The sequence below is a fragment of the Botrytis porri genome, assembly GCF_014898465.1.
Source record: "Botrytis porri strain MUCL 3234 chromosome Unknown BPOR_001, whole genome shotgun sequence".
Lineage (NCBI taxonomy): Eukaryota > Fungi > Ascomycota > Leotiomycetes > Helotiales > Sclerotiniaceae > Botrytis > Botrytis porri.
This window is the reverse complement of record NW_024066075.1, coordinates 4,112,110-4,124,990: the sequence shown is the minus strand read 5'-3', so window position 1 is coordinate 4,124,990 and position 12,881 is coordinate 4,112,110. Positions and strand designations below refer to the sequence as shown.

At 40.2% G+C, this 12,881-nt stretch overlaps 1 protein-coding gene across 1 annotated transcript; it reads left to right on the top strand.

Moving 5' to 3' along the window:
• Positions 1–1,708: 1,708 nt before the first annotated feature.
• EAF01_001080 (uncharacterized protein) lies at positions 1,709–3,374 on the top strand (the record flags this gene model as incomplete). The annotated part of the gene is made up of 2 exons (XM_038909330.1): positions 1,709–1,808; positions 1,888–3,374. The coding sequence occupies 2 exons, from the start codon at positions 1,709–1,711 to the stop codon at positions 3,372–3,374; spliced, it is 1,587 nt and encodes a 528-aa protein (XP_038776236.1).
• Between the last annotated feature and the right edge of the window lie 9,507 nt (positions 3,375–12,881).

Below are 12,881 nucleotides of genomic sequence, written 5' to 3'. Positions count from 1 at the left end.
TATATCGATATTTATTCAATATCTTATTCACTATTCGAAGTATATGAATTTCTATATTTAAAAATATATTTTATAAGCTAATTACTTTATATCTTTAATTAAAATTAATTTAATCTTAAATATAAATATAAAGGAATTTGATTAATCATAAATTATTTCAAATTTAATTAATAGTAATTAAGAAAGAGTTTTAATTGAATTGTAAGGAATTTAAGAGATCTATTAATTTAAATTGAAAAAGTAGAGAATAAATATATAAATTCAAATATTTAATCTTGAAAATATTATTGGAAAATTAAATAAAATTAAATCTATTTTTTGAAATCTTAATTTCATATTCTAAAAGATAATTAGTTCTTTATATATACTTTTAAAAACTATAAAGAATTCAATTTTCGGAATATGATTAGTATATATCTTAATAAAATTATCAATTTGATTATTTTATAAATATTTTAAATTATTAAAGTAGTTAATATCAAGTAATTAGATTAAATAACTGGAATATAATAATAGATATAAATATATAATATTATTCTCTTTATAGTATACTTGAAAAGCTACTAATTTATAACTTTTATACTCATTTAGTACTAATATTTAATATTTGCTTTTTCTTTAATTCTTAATATACTTATTAAAATATTTCAATTATTCTGAATCTATTTTATTATTTATTCATTCATTAGATATAGATTTATTGATTCATTCTATAAGAAAATTAATTTTAATATATTAATTAAAAAGATAAACCTATTCCTAAACTATTAAAAATAAGAAAATAATTTACTCTTTTTATATTCATATATTATTATTATAACTTATTCTTAATTATCTAACTATACTAATTTATTTCTATTATTTCTATTATATCTTTTAGTATTAATAATAATCATTATTAGATATATAATTCCCTATTATAAAGTCTATTTCATTGAAATTAAAGAAGTATTTATTTAAAATGTTGTATTTCGTTTATATATTTATAAATAATCGAAATTATTTTTTAATAAGTTTAGGATTTTTATAAAGAACTTTTTAAAAATTATAAATATAACTAAAATATGTTTTTAATTCTTTATAATACTTTATAAATCAATATACTTAAAGCTTTTCGATAGCTTTTCCTTCTTTCAATTTGAGAATATAATTTACTTTATCTTTTATTCTTTTAAGTTTAAAAAGAATTTTTTTATAATTTATATTAAAAATATATAAAATAATCTTTTGCTTTTTAATTTTAATAAATTTTAGATTTTATAATCGAAATTTAATAATGGAAATTGTTTTATTCATTCTTTAAATAAATTATATATATATAATATTATATAATTTAATAATCTTTTAAATTAAAAGTTTTTTATCTTTTTTAATAGCTTTAATAATTAAGAGTATTTAATCTTTTTTATTATTCAATTATATAATATATAATTAATAAATCATATATTGAAATTAAAGAGTATAAATTAAAATAAAAGTAATATATATATTAATATAGTCTACGTATTAATAAACTATGTTATTTATAGAATAAATAAGAGTTGAAAAATAAAAGCAAGTTCTGCCGGCAGAAAAAAGCGGTGTGATATAACTTAATCCATGTACCACAGTACAATGTACACAACTACATCATTGCTCTCACGTCCCCAATCATTAATCTTCTTCATATTCTAAAGAAGAGCAAATAAAACAACCAGAATTATTCTTCATGCCGAAAAAGAGGTTCGCACCACAATATTCAAAACCTGCGAGTACAGTTCATCCATCACTCAATTCTAATGCTTCTGCATCGACATCGGCATCACAAAGTACGTTCTTTAGAAATAACTCCATTGTACCCCGCCACCCTTCAATCGATCATCTACTAATGCGCGCATTGTGCAACAGATAATAATGTTTCGTCCGTAAACGATTTGATCAACTCTGCCCGGCGACTAAACATCTCTCCCGCTGAACACCTCCGCGCCGCCTCTTCTCTCAGTCCGTCCTCTCATACTCTTCCACCTCAAATTCGCCATCTCCTCTCCCAGCCCGAAACCCCCTCTCCCACTCCTCGTAGACCCCTACACAGCCGACGTTTTGATGCCAATGGCCGTCGCATACCAGCTGGTCCCGCGCCACCCAGAAGTTGGTTAGAAGGAAGTATACACGCACCTCCTGATGTGCGAAGGCGATTCCGTTTGGGTGAAGAAGGAAGGTTATTTCCCAGAGGAGCGGGCTATTTTCCTGGTCTAGGAGATAATACAAAAAGAAATGGGCCTGATGGAGAAAGGAATTTGTTAGCAATTTGTTTGAGGAGATTGGCAAGCGATTGGCAGAACATGAGTGTTTACGAGTCGAACAATCTGGCATTGTTGCCGGTGAGCTTGAGGATGGGGCTTTTGAGTCATATTGCGGTCTATGGGCCAGAAGAAGGCATTGGATTTCATGGCTTGAAGAATATACTTCTATTGCCAATACAGGATGACAGTGTGGTAGAAGGACCGATCAAAGAAGAGACGGAGAATTGGGAGGAAGAAGCCGATGAAAGGTCTAATGAAGGAAACAATGATTATTTCTTTCGACTGGACCTTGGTGGTTCAATAGGAAGATCAGTTAGCTTGAGACAGCTCTCAACTCTTCTTACAAATACTCTCGTAGTCAAGAAAGAAACAATACCTCGATCGTTACCCATAGCCCTTCCACATCTCACCCATCTATCGCTCTCTCATCCTCCACCCTCGATTTCCTGGTCTCGTCTCATAGCTCTCACGCCTCATCTCAAGACCGTTACGCATTTATCTCTGGCTTACTGGCCCCCTCCCACGTTCACACCAAATTCCAGTACCAATCTTTGGGGGTCACCAACCTCTCGAAGAGATCAATTTCAATATGTCGCTAGTAATTTGCATACCCAGACTATGGATGAAGAATTCTCAGAGTCGGCGTTGGTTTTGAAGAAATTGGCGAGTGGTGTCTATGGACTGGAATACCTGGATCTGGAAGGATGTATAGATTGGACATTGGCGTTACAGGATATCAATGGTGTAGATTGGGGTCATCAGTGGCGAAGGCTGAAGACACTAATTTTGAAGAGTGGAATGATGGGAGATGATCCGGACTCTGATATGGCAGACTTTGAACGGTTTTCCGAACACGAAAAAAATGTTTTTGAAAAGGCCATATTGGAGGGTCTACGTACGGAAGATCACATATATGGGATGAGGAGAAGAAAAGCATTACCGTGGATGGATGTCATTGTTGATCGGAACCCTAACGGCGTGAAAACGCGGGTTCCTAGGGAGTCTTCTGAAACCATTGTTGGAGGTGGCGGTGCTAGGAATTGGGATACCGCATTGGCAATGGCTATTGCGAATAGTACTTGGGAGTCTTAGGAAACATTGGGGGTGGATGGCGTCTAAATTATTGGCGTTGTATCTATATAGACAGGATGCATGGATATGTAGATTCTAGTACTCATAATGGTAGATTTGTACACACTTACATATGTATTTATAGCATGGCGAGTACATGTACTAGCCAATGAAAATTATTCATCACATAACTGTTCGTGCTCAAAATTTTCAGATAGTAGCATCGAGTACATCAACATACACTCACTGACTCACTGGGTGTATTCAATTCGAGATGTGAGGAGGCAGAGACAGGATGATAACTAGTGGTATCATATAAACAGAGCTTGCAATGGTTGGACTTACAGCCTGGGCATAAGAAACCATGAACGCTCTTTTTCGAATTTGCGAATTGAGCAGGCGAGACCCATTTTCCATCTTGAGGTCGTTCGATAGCTCCAACCCTCACAATGCGTTGGCTTCATCTAGCTTCACTGGGAGTCTCTCATCATCTACCTAGTCAAAGTCATAATCCTATATCATTTTCAGTACTCTAGGCATTCTTGGGATACGTCAACCCATCAATCTTGACTACTATAGTCGTCTTGAATGTGAAGATTCCTCGTATAATGTCGTTGGGATTCGGCTCGTGAGACGAGGAAAATAGTGAAAGGGGTGGAAGGGATGGAAGAGGTGGAAGAAGTGGAAGAAGTGCAAGAAGGGAGGGTGGAAGGGGGAGTATTCATAGGTGAAAGAATGTCGATTTGCGGGAAGGGTTCCTGGTGTGTAGCTGTGTGGTTTTTGCTCATGGGGGGTGCTGGGAGGTATGATTGTTTGTATTGTATTGTTTTCTTTTATATTTGGACGGTTAGCTTTAAGATGTATGGTTGCAGATACGGGAAGAGCATTGAGTATGAAGGGAAGGATTGTGAGACTGTGTAAAATGTGATGAGGAGATTGGAGGGGAATATGAAGTTTGTGAAAGGAAAGAAGATGTGGTGGTAGCTGTAGGGTGAGAAGGGCTAGAAATTGAGATTGGTCAATAATTTCAGACTGCGATAGATAGATATCCAGCAGGCAGTCTCTCCGAGGTGAGCAGATCTTGCTAGAATGCGCTGTGCTGATAGAAGAGATGGGAATTGGAAGGGGAGTCTTCATTAAGATCGGTAAATAGAAAATTAGAACGCCCGAGAAAGATATTCGTATTCATGGGCTTGATCATCACAACCTTGGCGATGAAAGTGGTTCGCTTGAAAAGCCCACGTCTTGCTTCTTGTACAAGAATGAAGAAATGAAAATGTTCAGATTCCATACCAACATTCTCTCATATTTTCCATGCCTACTCAAACTAAAAATCCACTCTATTGAGATTTCCCCAAATCTAACACAACGAAAAACTCCAACTTCATCTCGATCGATCAGGCATTGATCATGATTCAACTTCTCATCAAGACAATCCTATCCTTACCCCGATATCTCGATTTCAGTCCATCAAGTTCATGAGTTTTCCTCGATCGGTGCATTGTACCTAGATCACTACAGATCTAAAACCTCACAGCCTCTCATCTCCAAATCCTCCATCATCACATCACCGCTAAAACTTCCATCTCCACCCCCCTCCCCAAAAAAAACTCCCCAGAAGCGCCGCGCCTAAACCTTAAAAAACGCATACCAAAATTCCCGCACAACACAACACATACACCACTCCATCAATCAAACTAGGTACCTCACAGTAATCCCCATCCCTACTTCGCTTCCTCAACCGTGAAAAGTCAAAAGGCAAGAGTCGACAAATTAAGCATCTCGCACTAAGCACTAAGCACTAAGCATCAGGGGGCAGTGCAATGCACAAGCGAATCGAACTATCCCACCCACAGCCCACAGCCCACAGCCCACGGTCCAGGAGCTAAATTTTGAGTTTAGACCTAGGGTATCTAGATTAACTTCTCTATATGTCTGTGTGCGTGTGAATGTGAATGTGAATGTGAGAGAGTGGGGCCGAAAGATAGAATTACCGGTAGGGGTAAATAGCTGCCTGCGATGAAAATGAAAATGAAAAGGATAGACCCTGTAGAATACACTACTAGATTTTTTTTTTCTTTTCAAAAATCCTTTCTTGAAAACTTGATTTTGAACGATGGGGACCTTGGATTTGCTTTGGATCTTAGAGGGCACTTTTTGAACTAAGATAAGGTGAGGTAAGATTACATGAACGGCGGTAGATAGGTCTATGCGGTTTTAGCTAAGCGAAGCTAAGTTTCTGATTTTATTTTACTTTACTTTACTTTACTTTACACTTTCGGTATTACTACCGAGATTTATGGGCGTAGCTAATAGTGATTCTGCTGGCTGCTTCAAGTAAGATTCGTAGATACGTAGATAGATAGGTCAGGTCAGGTCCGCACAGATATCTTTCTTCCTTGCCAGGATCGCTACTCAAGAATGGGGGATCTGCGCTAAGGTTACGGTAGTAGATTAGGTAGTGCGAGAAGCTTAATTGGACATACAACTTCCAGACTGAGATTTCGATGGAAGCCTGGAGTTACTAGAGTTACTAGAGTTTAGGGGGAAAAGGTGCTTCGAATTGCATCACTTTATTCACGGCGGATGAATCAGACTCAGCGGGGGGAGTTTTAGATTGTTGGTGTTACTTGGGTTGTGATTCATGTCCGGGTTCCGAAGGTGATGGTGGATGAACAAGATGGTGCGGAGGTTAGCACCGCCTATTGACGGTAGAATTCTCATTCATTCATGGAAGACTGCGGAAACGATGTTAGGCTTGAGAATATCCAGGAAGTGAGGTGAAGGAGAGAAGACGGTGAGTGAGGGTGTTCGAACTCTTTCTTCGTACAACAGCACTTATGAACCCCCGCCAGTTCTGTGTCATTACTTTTTCTCATCTGCCCACCGCCATCTCATCTCCTTTTGCTGGTCTTGTATTGTCTAACATACAATACGTTTTGCCCCCAACTTTTATTTGCATTATTTCCATCCTCATAGTCAAATCCCTGACCTAATGACATCAAAACATCATTTTCCACCCATCCACGCATGTCCAACTAGTAATAAACATCCATGAACATGCTCGCATCCCATCTCAATCAACCCAAACCAACCCGGAACTAAAATCAGCCCTGTACAACCCCGGGATGGATTCTTCATAGCGATTTAAAACACTCCACCCAGAAACGATACCTGGAGATCCCACTTCAGCAGTAAAGTAATGAGATAGGAAATTGCTCTGCTTCATTTGCTTACTGCTTACTTGAATATGGTTCTGACACGCACACGCGCACGTACATACATCTGCATCAGGGTAATTTCTTTTCACAGTTGCCATACTCGAGCCGGAATGCAGGAGATAGATGCAAGCATGTTTGTCTTTGTCTTGTATTGTCTTGCCTTGCCTGTCTCGTTTGTTTGTTTTGCCACGGCCATGTTTTGCTTATGCCGACAAAGGCTGTAGGCTCATTGCAGCATTGACGAGGGAATGGATCCGAGATGTTGGGCTCGGGCTTCGTGCACAGAGAAAACATGTAAAAACGTTGTGGTTTCCCTACCTGTTAATTGGGGAATGGGTCTTGGGTATGCCATGCAATGAATGTCAAGGTATGGGATAGGAAGCATAGGGAAGTGGCATGTGATTCTTTACCTTTGATGTGCTGTAGGGAATAGGCTGTAGTATGAATGCTCACCCAGCGACTTAGACCTTGAACACTTCATGGTGCCTTGCTTTGCCCCTTGATTATTGCATGAGAATATACATATGCATGATGTTGAGTTACCCAATACATTTGCGAAATGAGATATCTCCGTTAGTAATGGTAATTGCTAAACGTCGAAGATGGAGATTGAAGATTGAAGATTGCAGTAACATCCCGGAGAACACCCACCTGACACTCCTGACGCGATGGATGATTCAAACCCCCACTCGAACTCCAATCTCAACTCAACCCATCCATCCAAGACCACACCCTGCACAGCGGAAACGCTAGACAAGTGGTAAGGTAGATACCGTGAGATGAAGAGAGGCCGGTCCCACGAAAACGAAATAATCCTTAGCCTTCCTTGGCTTGACCCCCAATTTCGATCCCTCATTCCTCTAACCTAATGTACCAGATTAATGGATCATGGTCATTCTCGTATCCATCCATATGAACAGGATGTCGAGTAACATATAAATTGAATGATCTCCAATGTGTTCAGTTCCAATTGAGTCTCAGCCCAACGCTAATCTCAGCCATTGAAATACGACTAGCAAATTGCAAGATCCTCAACTCATTTCAGCGCCACCAATCATACCATTTCATCACGAAAACCATTGACATCTCTTGCCATTTCCATTACCTATCTCGCTCTCAAATCTCGCCCAAAAGGAAAAGTCGTATCATCGCGCCCACATTCAAGAATTCTCTTCCGCATTTCTATTGGGCAAATCGGAAGGCTAAAGACACTTCTCCTTCTTCAAGTAAATCAAGATTTTACCCTCTTTCTTTTTCCATTTTCCTCTTTCCTCAAGCCTTCCCAGTAATTGTGGCAGCACAAGCAATGGAATTGAAATTTTCATGCACCAACATAACGGGGATTCAACCGAAAACCCATGGGAGCTGGACTCTATCTCCGCACTTGACGATTACTGGCTGGGTAGCGCCATCGTTCGAAACTTTGTGTAGCCTTTGGTCATGCGGCTGTATGCTGCGTAACGTGGGTTGATTTGAGAAAAGAGGAAGGGACAGGGTGAGATATTGGTGGAGATCTGTACGTCGCCATCTTGCTGAAGAATGGCCATTGTTTGGTGATTGTGATAAGTGATGATTGGGTGAGAAGCAGGAGGAAGATACTTGATAGTTGCTATGTGGATACTTCACCAGCTTTACAGTACTGCATCTCGTATCCGATGAATGGATGTGCATGTGCCTGGTCTGTATTGAGGACATTACTGTAAACCTAAATGCCTCATTACTTGTAAGTAGATAGACTTTGGCTTGGTATGGCCAGTTCAAGGCAAGACGGCCGAGAAGACGAGAACAAACCGAGACTCTGGACCCGAAACCGGAGACTCGGATTTTATGTAGATGTCAAAGAAACGGTGTCACATTCCGGGCTTCATGGTCAAGAATCGAAAAGAGACATAGGTACAAATCCAGTTTTCGGGAATCCAGCTGTTGGTACGGGTAGCGGCGGGGGGTAAAGCAACCTGACTTTCAGCGTTTGTAAGATTATTTGAAACTGATGATCATCATCAACATCATCATCATCATCATCATCATATTGAAGCTGAATTTGATTGATATGATAGTATTGAGGCGTTGGATACAGATAATGTACATTTTGTGATGAAGATTCGGAATCGTGAAGATGAAAAGGTTTCGGGACGGAAGATTCCCATGGTGAATCTTACCTGGAAGCGAAGGATGAAACCGAACAAGAGAAGAATGAAAATTTTGGTTGAACCTTAGAAAAGAGGGAAAGAGAAAAAGTGGAGATGATTGGATGAATATTAATATACTCTTTTAGTTCAAGTCTATTTTTAATTAGTTCTTTGGAAGTGAAGATCGCAATAGGAATGGCTCGAGGGTACAAGTAAGTAATAATTGTTTCTGGGTTTTCCCCATACGCGTATGATGAGCGGCGGTGCAAGGTTTGGTTGGTATAGTGAAGGGGCGAATTAACACTTGGACGATTACATCCATGAGCTTGTACCAACTTCGCCAACATAATTGATTTTTATTAATTTCTGAGGACGATGTGTATATCTATATCCATATCTATATCCATATCTATCGATTCTGAAAGCGATTGTTCTTATTAGCCCAATCGATAGTTAATCATACGATTGCTCAAATTACAATTCCCAAATTAATCTTCGCTTACCTTTCATTCAAGGGCCTTTTCTCTCTAATCGGCCTCAGAACAATGTTGTTCCGTCACTCCTAGATGACCATTAGAAGTACTAATAATGCGATACGAACAAGCGTTGACGGGTACAATCCCCAAGGATCGGGATCTGGAAGTAGGCGAGAAAAGGTGCTAGCTATATTGAATTTGAATCCTGTCCTGTATGCTGCATTATTTTAGGGTATTGATGATGATGCAGTGAGGATCCCCACTGGACGCTTCTTTCGTTCAATTTCATTTGACTACCGGTCATTTCGTGCAGCACTTATTGACCATATACATGCCAAAGCCCAAGTCCGCAGATTTGATATTTATTAAAACATGCAGCAGAGACCTAGGTCTTCTATCAATGTGAAATTGGTTCATTCTGAGTGCTTACCTACTTGTGTCCCAGTCAATGACCGTCCGCATGCACCCCATTGCTTCCCTCGCTAAAGCAAACATTTCCCGACCTTGATACAGTCCCCGCTAACTTTCCCTGTTATGACAAGAGATTCCATTAGAAGGGGATAAAGCAACGGTGACTTTGATGCATGTCCCAATTCAATCTTGGATACGGTACCATACCGCCCTACCTCGGACGTTATATTAAGAAGCGAGCCACAAGCTTCTCACTACTCTTTTTCCATATCCATCCCAGCTAATAAGTAATCTCAAAAGACCTAGAAACCAACAACCACACCCATGTCAATCAACGGCACATGAAATTCACCATGTGCAACCACTGCTCCATTCCCAATCGGAATTGAAAGGAGAGGGCGAGGAATAAGACTATTTTGTTGAGAGATGTAGAAGTCGCTTTTTGCAGATCAAAATCCTCTTTGTGATTGGCTGATCCCTCAAATGGATGTGCTACCTGAGGTGTTTATGTCTTGAGCGGGAGCGATTCATCATATGGTACAGAGATCGCATATCACTACACAATTGGACACGACCGTGCCGCTGTAGTGAAACATTTATTGCTGTGAAGAAGTAGAATTCTTGAGATGGTTGATATATATTTGATAGGGATGGAATGGTTTTGGATACCTCTCGAGTAAATTTGGAGAGGAGCTCGAGATCTCACCATGGGATTGATGAAACGAAACCTCAACAGACGGCACTTTGTTACGCTTTTTTCTCGGCCCTAAAAATCCAAGTCAATCCATGTCATACCCAATAAGTGTAATAAACCGTTGAGGAAAAACAACAAACCCCGGCCCGAACCGATAACTTATACTTTTGATGCAAGCAATAATAGAAAACCTTCTCACCCTAGGGTTCACGGATCTTGCATCTTTTTCCTCTAGCTTCTTTGAATCATTATTAGCCAACCAAGAGCCAAATAGCCAGTGGAATTTCTGAACCTTGTTTTGATTTTGCACTCGAGGCAGTCCAGATCGATTACTTTGCAGGCAATCTGGAATCACTCAATGACATTCCGCTTCGAAGCACCTTAGGTCGTATGTATGCAATAAGATATGTAATTTGAGATAGAAGAATCCTGACTTTCGATCCAAAAATGGCTGGAGGCAAATGAAGTTGTTTGTGTGATAAAGCCCAGGTCTAGGTGCATTTGGCTGAAATCAAGAAATCTGATTTCTTGGACCCAGGACGGCGCATCATCACGTGGTCAGAGGGGAGCTGTGTTCCGGATCCGTGCAGCAAGTATCGTCCTTCATGCAGATTCTATATGTGCGTGACTGGATATCAGCGCGGCACCTTTTTGAACACAGACTTATTAGCGGCATGGGAGAAGGCGAATCAATGTATGGTATGTCAGTATGCCTGTCCGTAATCTTCTCTCGAATACGAGATTCCCATTCGTGATTCGCAGAGGCACTGGATGTTATGGCGGAGAATTAATCCATGAAGCGTAGTGGTGATTCCCTTGGTTGTTCTCGGCCTTCGGCTTGCTATTTCTTTTTGGCTTCCTACCTGCTCACTGATACGCGATGCAACCCAGGTCCCTGCGGGGAAGAGATGGAGCCGGCATGGGTCTATAAGCCATCCCAATGTTATCCAAAGTATATCGAGCTCTCACCCAATATGCTTTCGCCAGTCGAAAGGAATCTCTGGAGATATCCCGGCTCTTGATAGGAATGAGTGTGTGAGATGTACGTCCAGTGAGTTTGACGTCAAAGATGACAAAAGGTGCCATGGACATTCTCCGTCAATGCCTTGGCGTGAGACCTGGGCACTATTGTCGAAGAAAAAGGAGGGAGTTGTGAAGTCCATCCATGCTGAATGCGGAAGATGGTTGCCGGCACATTGCATTTGACATTAATAGATAGGTATTAGGACTTACTAGGCTATCGCGCGGTGCGAGGCACGCCGTGTTTACGAGACTGTCAGGATCTACTTTATCAAACAAGGTAATCTCGTCTTTCCTACGTGATCCTTACTAAGATGGATAGAGTTAGAAAGAGGTGCGAGCAGATGAATGCAAAGATTCATACAGATATCGGCGTCATCTGAGTTTCCAGCTTAGAAATGTCAAAAATAAAATGTCAAACATGGCGCAGTTGAGAGGAACAGCTGATATGCCTCCCTCCACTTCTGAATGAAAGCCGCAGCTGTCCGTCAGTAGTCAACCATTTGACTCGGTCAGTTAGAAGTGGGAGAGGACGATAATGGAGAGAGGGGCGTGTTTATTTTTGATACCTAGATAATTGATAATTCATCGAAATTGATCCAAGCTCATCAAAGCATATCTTGATATCCCTCCTGAAAGCACACTAAATTCAAGCCACTACCGTCTGATGGGGGACTCCTATTGACTAGGGGCCTTTCACTTTCTGATATCAACGATAATTCCCAGGGGGCTGAGACATTGAAGTCGGAAAAGCTTCAATAGTACTATGTCACCATGAGAGACGGCCCTTTTCATCATTTGGGGGGGGGGGGAAGGGGGGAAATCTGGGATGAATTAATCTCGTGGGCAAGTCCATTGATTGGATGAACCTAGTTGGGCATTGATGTAATTATCGGTAGTTGATTACGCCGTCGCCATACATTTCTGAACTCTTGATGCGAAGATGCGAAGATGCGTAGTTGCGAAGGTGAGAAGGTGAGAAGTGTGCAAAACGAAAGTGTGCTGTTGCTTCCTATTGCTTGCTGTACTTTTACTTTGGAACCTTGCACCTTGCACCTCGCACCTCGCACCTCGCACCTCGCACCTTGCACCTTGCACCTTGCACCTTGCAGCTCTAACCTTGGGGTAAATCCGCAAAAACAGTCACTTAGGTCTCGGAAACTAGTGCACCTCTCCTCATACGCTAATTGATTGAAAATTACCGTGGTCCAAAAAATTCGCGCAAGTTTTTCTTTCTAATTTTGGTAGCAGGCAACGACAAACTTAAACCTAGACATTGACTTTACAGAAACGTTCAACTTTTACTCTGACAACCCAGGTCTCTACAGTAAGTCTTTTGCTGGGTTTTCTATTCAAAGGGTCCAAAATGCTAACCTGCAGCCTGGAAAATAACTTCGACGCTGAATTGGCTAATGTGGTAGTGTCACAACAGGTTGAATATCCCCCCCCCCCCAAAACTTCCACTTTTCTCGGAAAAGCTTGCAAGAACCAAAAGAAAAAAAAAAGAAAAAAAGAAAGAAAAGAAAAAAAAGAAAAAAAAGAAAAGAAAAAGAAAACAAAAAGGAACTCAAGGACTT